Source organism: Oncorhynchus mykiss, chromosome 23, assembly GCF_057628025.1.
Source record: "Oncorhynchus mykiss isolate SJ-2025 chromosome 23, ASM5762802v1, whole genome shotgun sequence".
Lineage (NCBI taxonomy): Eukaryota > Metazoa > Chordata > Actinopteri > Salmoniformes > Salmonidae > Oncorhynchus > Oncorhynchus mykiss.
Genome location: NC_143044.1, coordinates 48007453 through 48030743, shown reverse-complemented (window position 1 = coordinate 48030743; position 23291 = coordinate 48007453). Strand labels below are relative to the sequence as shown.

The window sequence follows — 23291 nt, the reverse complement described above, 5'->3', positions numbered from 1 at the left end:
TGGGGCTAAATTGTAGCATTTTAAAATGATGTGAGGGTACATGGACATGTTACTGTAGTTGTCAACCCATAATGGATCTAGTGGTTTACAGTGCCTTCTGTTCTTAACCTACACTGCATCTTCACACCAAAGATACACATTGGAAGTTGATTTAAAAGTTAGTTCCTTACATTTTAACAGTATCTATTAAACTGAAAACAGAATTGCTAGAGTCAAATGTTGGCCAAACTCAATCTAGCTCAATCTTTCTCCCACTGAAGCTGGGAGAAACCCTGGGTTTCCTTTCATCGCCTTATTTGGTAGTGAGTAGTGGGTGGAAAGCAAACCGGATGCTTCACATTTATACATCCGGGGAAATATCTGGCATGTTGTTCTATCAATTCAATAAAATTTGCTTTAACGGCATGATGTAACAATTTACATATTGCCAAAAGCGTACTTTGGAGATTATTAAGTGATACATTTACAATATTAACAATTAAAATAATAATGAATTTATCTGTGATGGCCACTTGGTTGCTAATTTTGCTCCACGCCGGCTGCACATGCGCTCTAGTCACCTGCAAGAGATGAAAGACTAGCGACCAGTAAGAATGCTGGATGCAGGAATTACATTTTAAAACAATATATTTCATTTGGAAGTACAGAATCTGGGTGATAATATGTTTATGAAACTAAAGCAAAAGATGAACGAGGAGCAATCGGCGCAAAGGAATGCGCAGTCACCGCAACAGGCCCAGCAGGTTGGTTCAGCTAACGTTTGCTAGTTGTCAGGCTCAGCTGGTCGAGCTACAGCGTTAGCATGCTAGCTAACGTTAGTTAGCACAGGATACATTATTTTGATTTGCGAAGCTAGCTAGATAACTAGAACCTAAGTCTAGGCTTGCTTGCTACCTTATTGTTTTCGGTTAAACACGCACTCATGTCTAGCTAGTATCTCCCTGCTACTAGTACTATTCTGTAAAACGAAACTAATGTCTATTTAGTTACTGCTTATAATCGATAGTCTGAGCAGCTCAGAACTAAAGTCTCACGTTAGTTTTATTCATTTAACCTTTATTTAACCTGGTAGGCTAGTTGTGAATGTGAACTTGTTCTCATTTACAACTGCGACCTGGCTAGGATAAAGCAAAGCAGTTCGACACATACAACAACACAGAGTTACACATGGAATAAACAAACATACAGTCAATAATACTATAGAAAAAGTCTAAATACAGGCAGTAAATGGGCCATAGTGGCGAAATATTTACAATTTAGCAATTTAACACTGGAGTGATAGATGTGCAGAAGATGAATGTGCAAGTAGAGATACTATGAATTATTTCCTAATATTAGCCCATAAATATAACCTGTTTGTGACTGTGTTGATAAAACCCTTAACTGGAAGTAAATGTACCTTTTTATAAATGTATTTGTTTCTCACACTGCAAAGAGCTGTTCAGTGTAACACAATAGTGGCATACTAACCTGTCCATGTTAGCCCTCTTGGAGCCCTCTAGGCTAGCAGCCATCCTATTAACCAAGTTTCTTATTGTGTTTGACTGCATATGTCCTTGACATTCCATCACCTGGGGTTTGGAAGCCAAGTTAGGCTGGATAGTTAGCTGTTGACACAGTACCACTAGACCAGTACTCGTAGTAATCTGCTAGAGATAGCCCTTACTTATCCGCTCTGGCCTGAGACTGTGTACTACTACAGACACCACATCCTGCGCCACCTCTACCCTGCTTATACCACCACAGACACCACATCCTGCTCCACCACTACCCTGCTAATACCACTACAGACAGCACATCCTGCTCCACCACTACCCTGTTTATACCACTACAGAGCTCCACCTCTACCCTGCTTATACCACTACAGACACCACATCCTGCTCCACCACTACCCTGCTTATACCACTACAGACACCACATCCTGCTCCACCACTACCCTGCTTATACCACTACAGACACCACATCCTGCTCCACCACTACCCTGCTTATACCACTACAGAGACGACATCCTGCTCCACCACTACCCTGCTTATACCACTACAGAGACCACATCCTGCTCCACCACTACCCTGCTTATACCACTACAGAGCTCCACCACTACCCTGCTTTTACCTATCCAACCCCCTCAGATCTTCCATTATTGATGGGGAAGGAGTAGGGAGCAAACTGGACGAATGGCTGATTGCTGTCGCTTACACACCATGACAGACTGTACGAGACTGCATCCTTCAGTCTTCACAACCAGAGGTCCAGTACTATTTACCATAGTGATTCTATCTGTTTCATTCCAGGAAGATGTTATCTTGCCCTTGTTTACGTCCCTTCTTAGATCTGAGACAATCGGTTAGTTGTAGGCTAAGCAACAGCTCCACCTAGTTTCCTCCATTACTGCCTTCACATGTCCTGTCAGACCTGGAAAAGAGGACTGAGTGAAGGGAACATCTTCCCAGAATGATCCACAGCTCACTTCCTGCATCGGACTGTGCCTTGTCTAGCACACATGACCTAACCTAGCTAGGATCCTAGACAGGATCGTGGAATGACTGGCTGTGGTTGTAGATGTTGTGGCAATGGGGATGTGTTGTAGAATGACACCAGTACAGCAGGACGTTAGGCCATACATAACTGATTCAGGGCTAGCCTGTGTTCCACCACTCTGTATTTTCGTTGTGTGCCTGTGAGGCAGGGTCAGTGGTATGACCTACAAAACACACTAGGCCTGAACTCTGGCCCAAAGGCAAATGCCTGTTTATTGTAGTCAAAGCAGACCCAGCTTTGTAGCCTTACAGCAGACCAAACACATTGTGAAGTGTGTCCTTTCTCATCTGTGTCACAAAAAGCTGCCTCCCATATATAGGTTACCACTTTGTGAACTGGGGTTGCTGCTGTGTAGTGATTCAATATTTTCAGGTTATTCTATGAAGCGTTATATAAAGTAGACTATTTCATTTTCTTGGTTCCATAGATACTGTAATTTGACCTTTAAAATACTTTATTTTTAATTTTTATCTAGTATGATCAATATCAGACATGCTTAGATAGGTGTGTGAGATTACTTCTGACTGTGCAATATGTCTGTTTCCAAAAGACCAATGGGAAGGAGGAGAGTGAACAGGAGGAGGAAAGTGTTAACCAGTTAACAAATGGTCTGAACCATCCAGCCCACCCAGATAACGGTCACAATACTACGCTCCAGCTAGCCTACGATAGCATCCTGCTGCAGTGACACACATGTACAGCAATGCCAAGCCTTTGGCCTTCATCTTCAGCTGCTGGCTCCTAATTGAGTTTGACTGTTTGTTTGTTTGTTTGTTATGGCTGCTGAGCAGAAAAATGGCTACCCATTGTAGTTTCTAATGGCTATCACTTGTAGTTCTATTTGAACCCCTCTCTGTTCTGTTACTATACCTGTAAACTACAGTAGAGAGATGCCTTCTATGTTGTAGTTTAACCCCTCTGTTTTCTCCCAAGTTTCCATGAGGGTACCCAACTACAGTGCCTTGCATTGCTCCTGTCCTAGCAATACTGATGTTCAGAGCCATGTATATTAGATGGCCCTGCTAATATTGCTTGACCCTATACAGAGTCATCAGGGCTAATATTGCTTGACCCTGTACAGAGTCATCAGGGCTAATATTGCTTGACCCTGTACAGAGTCATCAGGGCTAATATTGCTTGACCCTGTACAGAGTCATCAGGGCTAATATTGCTTGACCCTATACAGAGTCATCAGGGCTAATATTGCTTGACCCTATACACAGTCATCAGGGCGTAGCAGTACAGTGCTGGCTGGGTGTGGGACATATGGAAGACTAACAGGTCCAGGTACCAGGGCTGGCTGGGTGTGGGACATATGGAAGACTAACAGGTCCAGGTACCAGGGCTGGCTGGGTGTGGGACATATGGAAGACTAACAGGTCCAGGTACCAGGGCTGGCTGGGTGTGGGACATATGGAAGACTAACAGGTCCAGGTAACAGGGCTGGCTGGGTGTGGGACATATGGAAGACTAACAGGTCCAGGTACCCCTATATAGTGCACTACTCTTTCAACAGGGTCCATATTCAAAAGTAGTGCACTTTATAGGGAATAGGCTGTTTGGGCCTGGTCCAAGTAGTTCACTATCTATGTTATAGAGTGCCATTTCAGAGACACCCCTGACTAACCCCTGGTTACGTTTGTTCTAACCTCTTTCTCTCCTGCCATAGAGAGGCACCGCAGGATCCCCCAGAGGAAGCCTCAATGGAGATGGGAGGGCTTCTCCTCAGGCAAGTTCATACCCATCCTCCTAACATCTTCCTCTAGCTTGTTCATCCTTTTTACCTTATCCTTTAAATGTGGCTGTTATGTCCTAATTTCAGAACAGGTAAAGCCACTAAGAATGAAGGTTGTTATGAAGTTGCTATGACAGTGAATCATCTGCAGGGGTAATAGAAGATGCATTCTGATAAACATCTGGATGTAGATAGTTTAACAGAAGGAGTGGCTTTGTTCTTTAACCCTCATTCTTATCCCATGTCTCTAGTAGAGGTCGACCTCTAGTCTCTAGCAAAGGCTATGTACATGCATTTCAGTTCAGTGCAGTTGGCTATCATGGAAATGAATGAAGTAATACACTCCACTGTCCTGTCCTTCTCCACACAGAGAGAGGAGTCCCAGTCGTTTACCCAGAAGCTCCGTGTCCCCTCTGTGGAGTCTCTCCTCCTCCGCGGTGCCAGCCGGGCCGAGGGCCTCTTCCGTTCCCCGCCCAAAGAGGGCTTGAACCGCAGCCCCTCTCTCAACTCCCTCACCCCCATGGGGGAGAATGAGGCCCTGGCCTCCCCCTCTGCCAACCCTCCCACCCCAGCCTACGACCCTCCATCAGACATTGAGAGCGAGGCAGAGGAGTCATATGGTAGCCCTGAGGTCCTGTCTGCCCTGTCTAGAGAACAGCTGATCCATCGGCTACACAGGGTGGAGAAGAGCCTGGGGAACTACAGAGGGAAATACTCTGAGGTGGGGGTTCAAATGCTCTGAGGTGGGGGTTCAAATGCTCTGAGGTGGGGGTTCAAATGCTCTGAGGTGGGGTTTCAAATGCTCTGAGGTGGGGTTTCAAATGCTCTGAGGTGGGGTTTCAAATGCTCTGAGGTGGGGTTTCAAATGCTCTGAGGTGGGGTTTCAAATGCTCTGAGGTGGGGTTTCAAATGCTCTGAGGTGGGGTTTCAAATGCTCTGAGGTGGGGTTTCAAATGCTCTGAGGTGGGGTTTCAAATGCTCTGAGGTGGGGTTTCAAATGCTCTGAGGTGGGGTTTCAAATGCTCTGAGGTGGGGTTTCAAATGCTCTGAGGTGGGGTTTCAAATGCTCTGAGGTGGGGTTTCAAATGCTCTGAGGTGGGGGTTCAAATGCTCTGAGGTGGGGGTTCAAATGCTCTGAGGTGGGGGTTCAAATGCTCTGAGGTGGGGGTTCAAATGCTCTGAGGTGGGGTTTCAAATGCTCTGAGGTGGGGTTTCAAATGCTCTGAGGTGGGGTTTCAAATGCTCTGAGGTGGGGTTTCAAATGCTCTGAGGTGGGGTTTCAAATGCGCTGAGGTGGGGGTTCAAATGCGCTGAGGTGGGGGTTCAAATGCGCTGAGGTGGGGGTTCAAATGCGCTGAGGTGGGGGTTCAAATGCGCTGAGGTGGGGGTTCAAATGCTCTGAGGTGGGGGTTCAAATGCTCTGAGGTGGGGGTCAAATGCGCTGAGGTGGCTTGTAGAAATTAGTCTCAAAAGAAATCAAAGTGTAATAACTATGCAATCAATAGGTGATTACTGTTTCAGCAAGTAATGAGTGACTATGATCTAGAGCAGGAAGTTAGGATGCTGTATGTCTATAATACACCTCTGATGTACCAGTCACTATGATCAGTCCTCTCTCTCATCCAGTCGGTCTCTAATACAGATGAGTAGGGACTTGGCCTGCTATGCATACATGTCCATGTTTGATTTACCTTTCTAACCATTGTCTTTATCATTCCATCGATTTCTCTTTTTCTGTTTGTCTCTCTGTCTTTCTCTGTGTTCACTCCCCCGCCCAGTTGGTCACTACCTACAGAACGGTACAGAGAGAGAAAGAGAAAAGCCAGGTAATTTTCCTAAACTGCCTCAATACCAGATTACATATAGATATGCTGTGTACTATTGGAGGATGGAAAACACTTCTATCCACACTCACTAAATGCTTCTCATTAACTACACTGATGTTCTGCTTTTTTTTTCCTCAGACCATTCTAAGCCAGAGTCAAGACAAAGCCCTCCGTAGGATAGGGGAGTTGAGAGAGGTACGAGTAGGACCAGCATCTCTCTCTCTGATAAAAACCTGTAAAATGTTGAACTCTATCAAAGTACTGTTTATGGGGTCTTATTTTAGTCCAAAAGCACTCTTATTACCCGTTACTCTCTCTGATTGAACTCAAAAGCTTTTACGACGCAGACCACCCCTGAGTCACAGCAGTAGAGTTGGAACTCCTGAATTCTTTATCGGTCATGACAAAAAAAAGCAGGATGAGCTAAAGGAAGACCGGAGCAGGAGGTCAGCTAAGTCAAGGAAAGAGAATATGGAGCAGGAGGTCAGCTAAGTCAAGGAAAGAGAATATGGAGCAGGAGGTCAGCTAAGTCAAGGAAAGAGAATATGGAGCAGGAGGTCAGCTAATTCAAGGAAAGAGGATGGAGCAGGAGGTCAGCTAAGTCAAGGAAAGATAATATGGAGGAGGTCAGCTAAGACAAGGAAAGAGAATATGGAGCAGGAGGTCAGCTAAGACAAGGAAAGAGAATATGGAGCAGGAGGTCAGCTAAGTCAAGGAAATAATATGGAGAAGGAGGTCAGCTAAGTCAAGGAAAGAGGATGGAGCAGGAGGTCAGCTAAGTCAAGGAAAGAGGATGGAGCAGGAGGTCAGCTAAGTCCAGGAAAGAGGATGGAGCAGGAGGTCAGCTAATTCAAGGAAAGAGGATGGAGCAGGAGGTCAGCTAAGTCAAGGAAAGAGAATATGGAGGAGGTCAGCTAAAACAAGGAAAGAGAATATGGAGCAGGAGGTCAGCTAAGTCAAGGAAAGAGGATGGAGCAGGAGGTCAGCTAATTCAAGGAAAGAGGATGGAGCAGGAGGTCAGCTAAGTCAAGGAAAGAGAATATGGAGGAGGTCAGCTAAAACAAGGAAAGAGAATATGGAGCAGGAGGTCAGCTAAGTCAAGGAAAGAGGATGGAGCAGGAGGTCAGCTAAGTCAAGGAAAGAGAATATGGAGGAGGTCAGCTAAGACAAGGAAAGAGAATATGGAGGAGGTCAGCTACGACAAGGAAAGAGAATATGGAGCAGGAGGTCAGCTAAGTCAAGGAAAGAGAATATGGAGCAGGAGGTCAGCTAAGTCAAGGAAAGATAACATGGAGGAGGTCAGCTAAGTCAAGGAAAGAGAATATGGAGCAGGAGGTCAGCTAAGACAAGGAAAGAGAATATGGAGCAGGAGGTCAGCTAAGTCAAGGAAAGAATATGGAGCAGGAGGTCAGCTAAGTCAAGGAAAGAGAATATGGAGCAGGAGGTCAGCTAAGTCAAGGAAATAATATGGAGAAGGAGGTCAGCTAAGTCAAGGAAAGAGGATGGAGCAGGAGGTCAGCTAAGTCAAGGAAAGAGAATATGGATGAGGTCAGCTAAGACAAGGAAAGAGAATATGGAGCAGGAGGTCAGCTAAGTCAAGGAAAGAATATGGAGCAGGAGGTCAGCTAAGTCAAGGAAAGAATATGGAGCAGGAGGTCAGCTAAGTCAAGGAAAGAGAATATGGAGCAGGAGGTCAGCTAAGTCAAGGAAAGAGAATATGGAGCAGGAGGTCAGCTAAGACAAGGAAAGAGAATATGGAGCAGGAGGTCAGCTAAGTCAAGGAAAGAGGATGGAGCAGGAGGTCAGCTAAGTCAAGGAAAGAGAATATGGAGGAGGTCAGCTAAGACAAGGAAAGATAATATGGAGCAGGAGGTCAGCTAAGTCAAGGAAAGAATATGGAGCAGGAGGTCAGCTAAGTCAAGGAAAGAATATGGAGCAGGAGGTCAGCTAAGTCAAGGAAAGAGAATATGGAGCAGGAGGTCAGCTAAGTCAAGGAAATAATATGGAGAAGGAGGTCAGCTAAGACACGGAAAGAGAATATGGAGAAGGAGGTCAGCTAAGACAAGGAAAGATAACATGGAGGAGGTCAGCTAAGACAAGGAAAGAGGATGGAGCAGGAGGTCAGCTAACGGCATACTTTCATTATCAGAACAAGATAAGGCATTGAAGGTGACTTGTGTGATGTGGTCAGGATGTAATTTACTGAGACTCAAACCTGCATTTGTAGAAAATAAACCCTGCCCTGGTTGAAATGGTGTAGTGTGTCCTACATGTAGGAAGTTTAGCAACACTAGTCTTCTCTGGCTCTAAACCATGATGGTATTTGATAAGCAACACTAGTCCTCTCTGGTTCTGAACCATGATGGTGTTTGATAAGCAACACTAGTCTTCTCTGGCTCCATTATGGTGTTTGATAAGCAACACTAGTCTTCTCTGAACCATGATAGTGTTTGATAAGCAACACTAGTCTTCTCTGAACCATGATGGTGTTTGATAAGCAACACTAGTCTTCTCTGGACCATGATAGTGTTTGATAAGCAACACTAGTCTTATCTGAACCATGATAGTGTTTGATAAGCAACACTAGTCTTCTCTGAACCATGATAGTGTTTGATAAGCAACACTAGTCTTCTCTGAACCATGATAGTGTTTGATAAGCAACACTAGTCTTCTCTGAACTATGATAGTGTTTGATAAGCAACACTAGTCTTATCTGAACCATGATAGTGTTTGATAAGCAACACTAGTCTTCTCTGAACCATGATAGTGTTTGATAAGCAACACTACTCTTCTTTGGCTCCTTGATGGTGTTTGATAAGCAAAACTAGTCTTCTCTGAACCATGATAGTGTTTGATAAGCAACACTAGTCTTCTCTGGACCATGATAGTGTTTGATAAGCAACACTAGTCTTCTCTGAACCATGATAGTGTTTGATAAGCAACACCCGTCTTCTCTGGCTCCATTATGGTGTTTGATAAGCAAAACTAGTCTTCTCTGAACCATGATAGTGTTTGATAAGCAACACTAGTCTTCTCTGGCTCCATGATAGTGTTTGATAAGCAACACTAGTCTTATCTGAACCATGATAGTGTTTGATAAGCAACACTAGTCTTCTCTGGCTCCTTGATGGTGTTTGATAAGTAACAATAGTCTTCTCTGGCTCTGAACCGTGATAGTGTTTGATAAGCAACACTAGTCATCTCTGGCTCTGAACCGTGATAGTGTTTGATAAGCAACACTAGTCATCTCTGGCTCTGAACCGTGATAGTGTTTGACAAGGCCATCAGTGTGAGCAAGGTAATGCACATAACTACTTATCTTGATCACATAATGAGTAGTTATTTGGGATGTAAGGTGTTATTGTAGATCAGTGATTCAGTGAGCAGTACGACGGCCATTCAGTCAATCACAAAATATCTCACTAGAAGCACTGTTCCCTATACAGTATGTAGAAAGTATAGAAACACGATTCTCTGAGTGCTGTGAACCTTGAGTATGACTTGTTCCTCCCCAGGAGCTGCAGGTGGACCAGCAGACTAAAAAGCACATTCAGGAGGAGTTTGATGCTGCCCTGGAGGAGAAGGACCAGATGATTACTGTGCTTCAGACACAGGTGGGTGTTCATATACACAAACTCTACCAAACATGAACAACAACTGCTCCTTCCATCACAGACTGACCAGGTGAATCCAGGTGAAACCCTTATTGGTGTAATTTGTTAAATCCATTTGTCAGTGTAGATGAAGGGGAGGAGGATTTTGAAGGATCGAGACAACTGAGACCTACTAAACTTTTGAATACTTTAATACACATGTGAATTTATCCCAATACTCTCTCCATTTTAGGGGAAAAAAGCATGTACAGAAAGTGCTGTAATTTCTAAACGGTTCACACGATATGGATGAAAATACCCTTAAATAACCTCATTGTATTATTTCAAAGTGCTGGAGTACAGAGCCAAAACAAACAAAACATGTCACTGTCCCAATACTTTTGGAGCTCATCTCATTTCTACAGTTGATATGAAATAAAATACACACATTGAAACACAAAAATGTTATGTTAAACACTGTCAGTATAATGTTGACTGTTGAATAATGTGTGGTCACTAGCCTGGGTTGCTCTGTGTTTCAACTGCCCCCCCTCCTCTGCCAGGTGGCCCTGATGAAGAAGCATCTGAAGGGGGTTCCTGGTGGAGCTGTGGCCCCTGAGGTTGAACACCCTCTCCAGACTGAAGATGACTCCGGGTCTGCCCCACAGAGCCCCTCCACAGACACAGGTGCTATATAGTACAGAACCATAGTCCTAATGATGATTATAATGATGGACAGTAGCAGACCTGGGTTCTAATAATGTCTGCTGCAATGGAACCAATCGATTAGTTCCCAAGGAGCCAACCCTGCCCATCTGGTACTATTGGCAGGCTCAACCAAACACTCAACGTTTTTGGATTTCAAATACTATTTGGACCCAGGTCCGAGTAATGTAATGTATTGTTGAAATGTTTGTCACAGAGCCATTTGTCATTTATCGAGTTTATAAAACTACAACAACAACAACACCAATCGTTAGCGCCTCTGTCATAGTTAGTCCTCCCTTTTCTGACTGGCCCGCTTTACCTTCTCTAAACAGCAGGGGGCAGCGCTGACCCATCTAAAAGCATTGAGGTACTGCAGAAGAGGGTGACATACCAGGAGAATCTGCTCCAGAAGTGTAAGGAGCTGCTGAGGACATACAAGGAGCGCAACACCCAGTTGACCAGCGAGAACGACACTTTGCAAGAGAGACTACAGGAGCTGGAGAAAAACAAGGTGTGTTAACCAATGTCAGTGGAGGGAGAAATGGAGAGGATGTACTATGATAGTACTTCATGAAATGAAACATGAAAATGAAAGTTGTGCGATCATAAATTAGCATTATTGCGTTCCAGCCATTACAGTGAGCCACTAGGTTTAACCTGCGTTCCAGCCATTACAGTGAGCCACTAGGTTTAACCTGCGTTCCAGCCATTACAGTGAGCCACTAGGTTTAACCTGCGTTCCAGCCATTACAGTGAGCCACTAGGTTTAACCTGCGTTCCAGCCATTACAGTGAGCCACTAGGTTTAACCTGCGTTCCAGCCATTACAGTGAGCCACTAGGTTTAACCTGCGTTCCAGCCATTACAGTGAGCCACTAGGTTTAACCTGCGTTCCAGCCATTACAGTGAGCCACTAGGTTTAACCTGCGTTCCAGCCATTACAGTGAGCCACTAGGTTTAACCTGCGTTCCAGCCATTACAGTGAGCCACTAGGTTTAACCTGCGTTCCAGCCATTACAGTGAGCCACTAGGTTTAACCTGCGTTCCAGCCATTACAGTGAGCCACTAGGTTTAACCTGCGTTCCAGCCATTACAGTGAGCCACTAGGTTTAACCTGCGTTCCAGCCATTACAGTGAGCCACTAGGTTTAACCATCACATCCATCTTCTGATCAACTTTTTCTGGAAAGATAGTCTATGCTTCCCCCAATTTTAGAAGACCATTCCACATATAGCCACCACAGAATTTACCCGTCTGTACTTTAGTGCGCTGTAGTTATGAAGGTACTTTAATACATGGGTCTGAAGATGAGATGGTCTACTGAGTGTCTGATACCCAGAATCCAACACTGTTGTAACACCATGTGCACTGTTCCACATCATCCATAGGAGTCTTCATGGTTTAGTGATGATGTGCCTGGTCTGTGGGATCACTACATATCTCTCTTTGACCTTCGGGATCTGGTATTACTATGGTGCTGATGTCTGTTTCCTATTTGTCTTATTGTATGTTCTCACACGGTAATGTCAGAGAGCTACACGCCACTGCTGCTAAACCAACCTAACCTTGTCTGTAATTTAGGTCTGTGTGGTAGTTGGCCTCGTATGCAGCCCCTGTTAGCGACCGCCTTGTGGCTGTGGTGGCCGGGCCTCATGGGTGGTGAAGGGAGACTAGGGAGCGGCGTGGTGCTGCATTGGTGTCTGATGAGCTCTCTGCCTGCCTGCCTGCCATGCGCAAACACTTTGGAACCTATCTTGGTCCTTCCTTGATTTTATTTAACCTTTATCTAACCAGGAAAGTAGCCTGGTCCCAGAGCTGTTCATGCAGTAGGGCCAATGACCATAAGAGTTGGCTATACAACACAGTCATATTGGACCAGGCTACCAGGAAAGAGCCTTGGGGTTCATAACCTCTTGCAAGGGTAACCTGTGCAAAACCTGCACACGGTCCTGATGCTTTAAACAAAATGTTGTACGAAGGGTTCATCCATTTGTCTGATATCTGATGCTTGTACCCCTGCTTAATGGTTATGAGGGGTAGTTGGTTGTCTAAATTCAGGGCAGTGTTATTCAGTACAGTGCCCTGACCTTAACTACAGTGGTTCTCCTGTTCCTTAACTACAGTGGTTCTCCTGTTCCTTAACTACAGTGGTTCTCCTGTTCCTTAACTACAGTGGTTCTCCTGTTCCTTAACTACAGTGGTTCTCCTGTTCCTTAACTACAGTGGTTCTCCTGTTCCTTAACTACAGTGGTGATCCTGTTCCTTAACTACAGTGGTTCTCCTGTTCCTTAGCTACAGTGGTTCTCCTGTTCCTTAACTACAGTGGTTCTCCTGTTCTTTAACTACAGTGGTTCTCCTGTTCTTTAACTGTCAAATATGTCCATTAATCCTTACCCAAAGAGCACCTACAATCTATGCTGCTTCCCATCGTTCTCTCCCGTTAACATTTATTAACAGCTCTCTCCTTCCGTCTCAGTCCTTATGGTTGCTTTGATACCTTGCACATGAAACTATTTTTGATGGATCTCTTTTTGTTTGTCTACCCTACAGGAGCTGCACACCACTCGGCTGCGTGGTGCTGAGAACCTTCTAGAACAGCTGGAGCAGGACAAGGTGAGGGAAGAAGAGAAGTTCTTAAAGGGATCGATCGACCTACCTTGTCCCAGGGTGTTGAAAATGCTAGTCAAGAGATTCTGGATAAAGCTAAGCCAGCTATCAAACTTTAAAAAAATATTTGAATAAAAGTGAACTGTTCATTTTATACAGTTGGTCATATATCTTGATTGAAGTTTTTTTTTTTTTAAGCGTCTGAGTCAGTTGGAAGCTAGTGGCACTTTAAATTGGAGGACAGACACATTGTAGTGGAATGTTATAACACATGGAAACCATTACAATCACCCCATCCTCCCTCTACCAGCCTCGACTGCTCTGCTCCTAACTTTGTCTGCCCCTGAAATGTCCTTCTCACTCCTGCAGTGATGCTTAGTGTGAATCTGTGAAATGTAGACATGCTTGTGCTCTGCCACTGAGCGCAGAGACGTCAGGGACACTCCATTCACGTTTATTGCGCATGACCCTTAACCTCTAACTCTGCAGGAGAGATGTGTGTGTGTTTGACCCCCACCTCTGCTGGAGTAGAGACAGTTGTTCGTGAGGTCACTGAGGAATGTGGGTTAGAGTTAGAGGCACAGCGTAACAGTCAGAACAATTTAGGGGCCTGGGGTTTGATTAAGACACAGTACGTAGGAGACAACAGCAATCAGTGGATTACTGGCAGACATCTTAAGTTATTTAGATACATTCATGCCAACAATGTAAGGAGAGTGTTTGACGCACATCCCAAAAAGTCCTTTGTGTCCTGTCTGCTTCCTTGTCTTGGTTACAAATTATACCTGTCTGATTGGAAGCACACAATCATAACAGATCAAAACTGAATGAATGCTTCCACTTTGGAAATAAGTGTTTTCATGAATATGCTATCCTCTGAGATCACATCTGGTTGATATACAGCACCTATTATTATAACACCGAAATTCAATCTAATCCTGGCTCTACCTTCAGGGTATGGTGATTGCAGAGACGAAGCGTCAGATGCATGAGACTCTGGAGATGAAGGAGGAGGAGATCGCCCAGCTCCGCTCCAGAAGCAAGATGGCCGCCACCCAGACAGCAGAACTGCAGGAGCAGAAGGAGAAGTCTGAGAAAGCTGGTCAGTGGATCTCCTCCTCGTCTCCTCTTCCTCTATAACAGTGTGCATGTCCAGTATCTAACTGAGGATGTGTGTTTGCACCTCCTTCCCCCAGCGTTTGAGGAGCTGGAGAAGGCTCTGGCCGTGGGCCGGAGGGCTGAGGAGGCGCGGAGGCTGCTGCAGCTCCAGCTACAGGAGCGGGTGAAGGAGGTGGAGAGGGCTGGGGAGGAGGAGAGGAGGGGTCTACAGCAGGAGCTCACCAGGGTCAAGCAGGAGGTGGTCACCATTTTGAAGGTGAGGTACATCTACTGTACATCTAAATACTAATGGAATACTCCTTCAGAACTTATGGAGTAAACGATCACTACTCACCCAGTACCAAGAGCAGGGTTGTGTCAATTCCATTTCAGTAGTCAATTCACAAAGTTAACTAATTCCCAATGTCCTTATTAAAAGCATAGAATAGATTTGGAATTTCAGTGTACTTCCTGAACTAAATGGAATTGACCACAACCCTGACCAAGAGCTCTTTAGAACAGAGGAAAACCATTATTCAATGAGTTATATTGTAATCAAACAATAAAAACCACCTCTGCATAAATTGTATCGCGCCAGTTTGTTTCATATTGCCTGTTAGCTAGTTTATTTAAATGTTGATGATTTATTTCAGGTTTGCCTCTTTTATAACCATTTACTGCTCTGGTTTGTTATGTTGTCCTGTTACACTTGTCCTGTTACACTTGTCCTGTTACATTTGTCCTGTTACACTTGTCCTGTTACACTTGTCCTGTTACACTCCATTTCACCTTCAAGACTTAAAGTACAGAAACCACATACAGCTTCTTTTTTACTTGGGTATTTGGACTTAAATCATTTTAATTACCATAGTGTGCACAAAGCGTTTTAGTTTCCATTTTGACCGGTTTTTGTAACTCCCTCTCTGACAACAACTTTTCCTGAATCAACTCTGCTCCTAAACTTCAATGTGGAAGAACAATTATTTCCCCAGATTTTCTCATTCCTCTGGCTTTTTGTCAGGTATCAGGATACAGATTGCCATGTTCTTGGTTGTCCCACTGTATGTATCATCATGCATCACCGCACATTTAGATTGAATAGATTCACCTCTGTGGATAACAATATGATTCATACACATTTAGATTGAATAGATTCACCTCTGTGGATAACAATATGATTCATACACATTTAGATTGAATAGATTCACCTCTGTGGATAACAATATGATTCATACACATTTAGATTGAATAGATTCACCTCTGTGGATAACAATATGATTCATACACATTTAGATTGAATAGATTCACCTCTGTGGATAACAATATGATTCATACACATTTAGATTGAATAGATTCACCTCTGTGGATAACAATATGATTCATACACATTTAGATTGAATAGATTCACCTCTGTGGATAACAATATGATTCATACACATTTAGATTGAATAGATTCACCTCTGTGGATAACAATATGATTCATACACATTTAGATTGAATAGATTCACCTCTGTGGATAACAATATGATTCATACACATTTAGATTGAATAGATTCACCTCTGTGGATAACAATATGATTCATACACATTTAGATTGAATAGATTCACCTCTGTGGATAACAATATGATTCATACACATTTAGATTGAATAGATTCACCTCTGTGGATAACAATATGATTCATACACATTTAGATTGAATAGATTCACCTCTGTGGATAACAATATGATTCATACACATTTAGATTGAATAGATTCACCTCTGTGGATAACAATATGATTCATACACATTTAGATTGAATAGATTCACCTCTGTGGATAACAATATGATTCATACACATTTAGATTGAATAGATTCACCTCTGTGGATAACAATATGATTCATACACATTTAGATTGAATAGATTCACCTCTGTGGATAACAATATGATTCATACACATTTAGATTGAATAGATTCACCTCTGTGGATAACAATATGATTCATACACATTTAGATTGAATAGATTCACCTCTGTGGATAACAATATGATTCATACACATTTAGATTGAATAGATTCACCTCTGTGGATAACAATATGATTCATACACATTTAGATTGAATAGATTCACCTCTGTGGATAACAATATGATTCATACACATTGCGGTAACCATAAATCAAAAATGACCGAACACACATTTGACAAGGACATTAACGTTCTCATGCATTCTGGATATTCTCCAGGTAAAGTTACATTTTCTGCACACAAAGAACTGTTTCTGCTCATGCCATGGGATTCCCTAGCCCCTACTCAAACAAAGACTAGTGTTTCCCTGTAGAGTTAGCATGGGCCAAGTAGCACCCAAAGCAGATCAGTATAATGCCGTGTCAACGAAGGGGTTCCTAAGGCATGAAGGCATATAATCTCTTCAGCACAAACACTTTAGCAACATTTTTTCAAACAAATGATAAATACTGATCTGATTTACTACTACATATCAGCATGATATTCAGAGGATCCCTTTGGGAGTGTTTTTGGGGACCCATGATGTTGCTAGAGCGATGCTCTTACCGACTACCTACCTCTATGACTCTTACATTGCAGTCATATGAAGGACTACTGTTGTGCTACATTGTGTGTTGTAGAAATCCTCAGAGGAGAAGATAGCAGAGATGGACAAGGCACATAGTGAAGCACTGGCAAGTAAAGAACAGGAGCTCAGCGCTCAAATCAACCAGGCTGTGGTAAGTTCATATCGCCCTCTCCACTTTCAAGTTGTAACATATATACAGCAAAACAAACTCAGTTCTACTATTGCACAAAGTGTTTGAGCTGTACGTTTAAATCAGAGTTCGAGTCTGCGTCCAGAACATCCTTATTTGTGACCCTTTGACATGACCGAGCCACACCAATTGTACTCAAATTTGAGGTACTTTCGGTACTTCTGTCATTGAGAGAGGATAATGTCTATCAGCGCAACCGCAATCCTTATAGCACGAGAGTTCCGTGCCTGCTCCACTCACTCACTGCTGGCTATAGCCTGTCTTGAGGAACCACTGCACTCACTGGGCGTCTAGGCTGCATCATGTTAGAGCCCCACTCATGCTGCGTATAAGTTAACACACTTGAATAATGCAACACGACAGGTAGAAATGTTGCAACTGTTAATTACTAGGGTAGGAACAATACCAGTATCGCAATATTTTTTATTTCACCTTTATTTAACCAGGTAGGCTAGTTGAGAACAAGTTCTCATTATTCATTAGTATAGTTGAAAGCGAACAAAACACAAAGCGGATTTTTAACTTGTTTAGGAATGCAGCCCTAATGTTGGAAACAAATATCATTATGCTGTCATCCAGAGTCACATGTATTTATTTTCCAAGCTATATCACACACTATTTGACATAATGCAGGTTTTTAAAGCACCAAAGAGTTTGATCTGCTTTGTGTTTTCATTTCTGCCTTGGAAAAAGCATTGCGATACTGGTATTGTCCTGGTCTTGTTTTTACTGTTTGCAAAACGATGTCCATTACAGGCTAGAACACTGCAAGAAAATACCGGTAGCTTCCAGCTTTGTAGGGTAACTTTCCTTGCTAGCTTACAGCAATGCACTACCCATAATGCAAAATATGCTGATTGCAACCAAAAACCATAGTTATTCCAAAAGACAACTTGATTCATTCACTTCGTCTCCCTGGTCTCACGTCTCTTCTGTCTTTCTCACTGTGTGTGAATGAAGTCAGTAGGTCTTAGAGACAGCATGCACTTTTATGAAACAAGAGACTTCTTCTTTTATGCAAATGTTGTTGATCAGTACAATAAAATATGTCCCAATTGGAAGGGAAATGTATTGTTTTTCACCTGTATTGTGAATAGGCCTAGGCTACATCTTGATTTACCCAGTTTATTAATAGAGATTTACCATTCAAATAAATTAGTACCATTGTGTTGTTATGTAGTTAGATTGGTAAAAAGCTCATTCAAACTGATTGTCACTATCGGTGCGCAACCGCGAAAAATTGGTCTGACCAAATCATGTGCTGGTGCCATCAACTGAAAAAGTTAGTAGCACCAGTTGAAACAGTTATTCTATATTTTGTGCATATTTCTACTTGTTGTTTCTAGTTCTGTTTTATTGTGAGAGTTCTGAGTAAGATTTCCAATGTATTTATTACATATGGCAAATTAAACTTTAAACTTCAATTGTGTGTGTTTTGTGTAGGAGCAGTGCAAAGAGGAATTGACCCAGGCTGCCAAGGATAAGGAGCAGCAGTCAGCTCTGGCCCTGGAAGACCCAGAGCTGCAGAAGGCTGCCATAGAGACCGAGTCGGAGACCAAGGCTAATGAGATAGGGCTGGAGCTGGAGACTGCCAGAACTGTGAGTTCTCCTCTTGAACGTTTAGCTACTCTATCTCCAAAAATGCTACACATTGTTGATTCTACAGCTAATTATATACTCTACTGTATCTACAAGCTTTACATTGTTGGTTGATTCTATGGCAAACATACAATAAATACTGCACATCTCATTACAGAGAATACTAGAACTCGAGAGCTCTCTGGAAAAGTACTCCCAACCTGGATCAGTTCCATCAACAGATGATCTCTCTACTCTGATGGAGGAGCTAAGGATGAAACACAAGGACGAGGTGACTGCACTAGAGGAGAAGCACTGCGAGGAGATGGAGAAGCACAAGCTAGAGCTGCATCAGGAGGCCTTAGCCCAACACAATGCTGCTATGGAGGAGCTCAGGGCAAAACACAGAGCTGAAGTGGAGACCATCTTGAAGGAGAAAGCGGTCCAGTTACAAGCCCATGACGAGGACAGGAACCAGAAGACAGTGGAGAAGCTGGATGTGAAACAGACTCAGCTGGAAGCCCTTTCCTTTGAGCTCCAGGAGTTGTTGAGGATCAAACAGGTTCTCGAGGAGAGACTGGATGCAGTTGAAAACGCTGATGGGTCAGCCAGGCAGGAGTTGGAGCAGAGGCTACAGGAGGTGCTGACCAAGCACAGTACAGATATTGAGGAGATCAAGCTGCAGCATGAACAGTCCCTGGGAGGAATGGAGAAGATGCTAAAAGACGAACTCAACAAGTTGACGATAGTGCTGAAGGAGAAAGAGAAAGAGCTTGAGGCTCAACTTGTCTGTGAGAAAAGCCTGAAAGAAGAGTCCAAGATGGTTCTTCAAGACAGGAATGCGAAGGTTAAGGAATTGGAGGAGCTTAGAAAGAGTTTAAAGCAGGCCCAATCAGAAAAGAATGGCCTTGAGAAATCTAATGCCCAACTCAGTAAGATTAGAGATGAGCTCTCAGAGTGCAGGAGTCAATTAAAAGATTTTGTGCATAAACTGGAAACAACTCAAAGTGACTGCCAGCAGAAAGAGGACGCTCTTCAACAAAAGGTACAGGAGCTTGAAGTGCTAGAGAAGCAGTTGCAGCAGGCTAAGAAGGTGCTCTCTGAACAGGATAAATCTTACACTGACGAACTGAACTCTAAGCAAGAGGAAGAAAAACGATTAAAGAAACACCTGGAAGACCAGAAGGCTGCTCATGAGAAGAAGGTGGACAACATTAAGAAAGACATGGCGGCCAAGTGGAAATCACAGGAGACAAAGATGGAGAATTGTAAAACTAAGACCAAAGAGATGCAGGATAAATTTAAGAAGAAGCTTCAGGAGCAAGATGAATCTTTGAAAAAGCAACTGTCAAAGAAGGAATCAGAGCTACAGCAGAAAGAACAAAAACTTAAAGAAAACATCCTAGAGTCTCAGACAAGTTCAGAAGGCCTGAGCAGTGCTATGTACCAGCTTGAGTCCAATCACAAGGAAGAACTAGAGAAGATGTGTGAAGTCCATAAGCAAGAGAAGGAAAAGCTTGAGAATCATTGGCAGGAAAAGATGGGACAACAGGAAGAAGAAATGCAGGAGAAACACAAACAAATACTACAGGAGAAGATACAGGAAGTGGAGGAGGTCAACCAGCAGCTTGGAACCACCATGGAAGAAAAAGAGCAAGTTGTGAAGGACTTGAAGGAAGAGTTGGTGATGAGACAGACCACTGTGCAGAAACTGCAGGCCGAACTGAAGGAAGCCGCAGTCAAGCTGGAGAGTTTATCTCAAGCTGAGGCAATGTTCAAAAAGCAAATGGAGGCGGTCGAGAGGAATCTGAACACTGCTCTTAATGAGAGGAACGCCTTCCATGATCAGCTGAACAAGACTGAGAATAAGGCAAGAGAGAAGCTCAAGTCTCTGTCTGAGAGGTTTGTAGACACTGAGAAGCAGCTTCAAGCTCTTGAGGCATCTAAGGGTAAGGAAGGGGAGGCAGTTCAGAGGAGACTTGAACAACATTCTCTTCAACTAGAAGTCAAGGAAAACGAAATGCAGAAGCAGTTCGCTGGGATCAGCAAGGAATTAATGCGTTACTGCCGTGACATTGAGGCCAGCATCGAAGATGGTACAAAGGAGCTCTCTGAACGGGTCGAGAGCAGAGTGAGCGAGCTGAAAGACCGAGTTCTGGGTAATCAGAAGAAGATAGCACATCTTAAAAACGTTATCCTTACAAAGGTTGACAGGATACGCACTTTGGAGAAACAACTCCAGCAGAGTACAGAGGGGAAGAAGAACCTATGCAGTTCACTAGAGCAGATGACTGTTCAAATAAATCTACACAAAGATGATATCAAAGCCTTAACTGCTGAGAGGGAGTCTCTACAGAGGGAGGCTGAAAATCACTCTGAAGCTCTCTCAGAAAAAGTCATTTGCATCGAACAGCTCAGTGAGGAAAACCAAACAATCTCAGAGAATGTCAAAACACATTTGGTGTATATCAGCAACTTGGAGAGTATCATAAATGACTTGAAGACCCAGTTCGCAGGTAGCCTTACGGGGAAGGATGAAGCGATATCACTGCTTGATCAGCAGCACAAGGAGGAGAGAGAGAGGCTTGTTTGCCAAATGGCGGAGACCATTGACAGACTAGAGAAAGAGAAGAAATTTGCAGTGGAGCAAGCCAACGCCTTCAAGAACAACCTCACAGAGTTCAAGAGGAAAGCAGTGTCCAAGTTCTCTCAGAACCACAATACTGTCAAGTCTCTGCAGGCCAGACTTGATGATATGGAGAAACAGATCTCTGAGAAGGACGAGGCCTTACAGAGGCTGATAGCCAGCATTGACAATCAGTCCATTAGCAAGTCAGAGATGGACCAAGTCTTGAGTGAAAAGGAGCAGAAAGTCAGTGCCCTTTCTTTGGAAGTGGAGAGCTGTAACAGCCGGCTCAGTGAGCTGGAGGAGCAGTTGGTCCTCAAGACAAAGGAGAGCGAGCAGCTAACTGCTGACCTGAAGCAGCAGCACAGTATCAGGGAGCATGAGAAACGAGAGCTCACAGAGCATCTACAACAGACTCAGGCGCAGTTCAGAATCCCGAATGGAAATCTAGTCCAGGCAACAGAGGAGAAATTGCAGTCCATAGAGAGAGAGAACCAAACTTTGAAAAAAGAGCTGGAACGGCAGAGGGAAGTCTTTGACAAGACGAAGGCTGAGATTCTCGAGACCAAAGATGAGAGTCTGAAGGTGGCTGAAGAGAAGTTGTCAAAAGACATTGCTGGGAAAGTGGCTGAGCTGAAGAAGAAAGCTGAGCAGAAAATAAGCCAGATTCAGAAACGGTTGACCTCACAACTCGAGGAGAAGGAAAAGACTGTCAAAGCCCTTCGGACACAGTTGGAGGAGGCCAAGGTAGACAAAGCAACAAAAAAGCAGGGGGTGGAAACCCTGGAGGAGAAAGGAAAATCCCTTGAGGAAGCCATGGCCAAGATGAAGGAAGAACAGGAGAAACACATTGAGCAAATTCATAATGATGAGAGATTGGAAAAAGAGAGCTCTTTACAGAGTTTGAAGGACATGTATGAGGAAAAGCTATTGTTGCTCCAGAGAGACATTTTAAACCAGGAGAAAGCCCTAGCCAAGTGTAAGGAAGAACAAGAAAAGCACCTTGAGCAGCTTCGGAATGACAAGAGACTTGCGAAAGAGAGCTCAAAGAACATGTACGAGGAAAAGTTATTGTCGTATCGGAGAGATGTTTTGAACCAGGAGGAGACCAAAGCAGACGAGACCGTCTCAAGGCTTGAGTTTGAGATGAAGCTCAAGGAAGTGGAGGAGGAGAAGGTCAACCTTCTGGCTGAAATCAGCCGCCTCAAGGAAGATCTGCTTGAGAAGACTGCACTGATTGAACAGCAAAATACAGAATTAGTCCGCTTAGAAACACAGGGTCAGAATGCAGTGGAGGTTGTGGCGCATTGCACTGCAGAGCAAACCAAGAGTCTTACAGCAGACAAAGAGAGGGAGAACCACTCTCTGACGCAGGAAGATGGGGATGCTGAATCTCTGTTGTCCATGCAGAATAAGCTTACGGAGGCGGTGCAGGAGAAGCAGAATCTACAGAAATACCTGCGAACCCTGAAGAAGGAACACCAGCAAGACCTGGAGTATGTGAAGAAAGAGTTGACCCAAGAGAACGAGAAGAAACTCATGTAAGTTTGACCTAATGTTCTGCCTTAGTCAAACAAACAAATACAATTGTTGAGAAAGCCCTTTGTCAGTTGAGTTCAGAAAATAATTATGTTTATTTCCCTTTCCATTATTCCTGTTTTTACTTTCAAATTCGGTCTTTGTGATACTTCCTCTGTGTTTTCTCTCCATCCATACTGTATTTTATGTTATTCTCCCCATTGAACAGGCTTGAGGTTGAAGATCTGGAGATGAAGCACAACTCGTCCCTGAAGCAGCTGATGAGGGAGTTCAACACACAGATGGCTTTGAAAGAACAGGAGCTGACTGCTGCAGTGAAGGAGACCATTGGTGAGAGGGAATGCCGTTGAATGATGAGACACTGAATTCCCATTGAAACTTCAGATTAATAAAGTCATAGCTTTCTTTTTCTACAGTTCACTTTCTATTAGTCAGCGCCTCAGCAAGTTTTGGGGGGTTTATGCTTCTAGCTACTTATGTTAATATTACCATTGACTGTCACTGCCCAAAACACTTAGAAATGAATATACAATATTCAATCATTGTTTCAAAAGTACATTTGTTTTGTGTAACAAATGGCTTTAAGTTGTTAGTTTATAGTCTAACAGTACTCTCAAACTTCACCAATACAAATTCTTAATTGTTTTATCATTTGTCATGAATGTGTGGAATTTAGTCAAATC

General features: G+C 43.5%; 1 protein-coding gene across 2 annotated transcripts in view; it reads left to right on the top strand.

Moving 5' to 3' along the window:
- Nucleotides 1-383: 383 nt before the first annotated feature.
- The window catches only part of LOC110503007 (golgin subfamily A member 4), a 45995-nt gene continuing 23087 nt past the window's right edge, over nucleotides 384-23291 (top strand). Inside the window, exons 1-15 of one of the 2 annotated variants that reach the window (XM_036960868.2) lie at nucleotides 384-743; nucleotides 4208-4267; nucleotides 4644-4994; nucleotides 6052-6099; nucleotides 6238-6294; nucleotides 9615-9713; nucleotides 10256-10379; nucleotides 10733-10911; nucleotides 12950-13012; nucleotides 13961-14108; nucleotides 14203-14381; nucleotides 16728-16826; nucleotides 18309-18464; nucleotides 18622-22610; nucleotides 22817-22938. In XM_036960868.2, the coding sequence (XP_036816763.2) occupies nucleotides 663-743; nucleotides 4208-4267; nucleotides 4644-4994; nucleotides 6052-6099; nucleotides 6238-6294; nucleotides 9615-9713; nucleotides 10256-10379; nucleotides 10733-10911; nucleotides 12950-13012; nucleotides 13961-14108; nucleotides 14203-14381; nucleotides 16728-16826; nucleotides 18309-18464; nucleotides 18622-22610; nucleotides 22817-22938 (5755 nt within the window). In that variant the 5' untranslated portion in view covers nucleotides 384-662. The remainder of the gene's footprint in view (nucleotides 744-4207; nucleotides 4268-4643; nucleotides 4995-6051; nucleotides 6100-6237; nucleotides 6295-9614; nucleotides 9714-10255; nucleotides 10380-10732; nucleotides 10912-12949; nucleotides 13013-13960; nucleotides 14109-14202; nucleotides 14382-16727; nucleotides 16827-18308; nucleotides 18465-18621; nucleotides 22611-22816; nucleotides 22939-23291) is intronic. The other variant, XM_036960869.2, reaches the window with a different exon arrangement.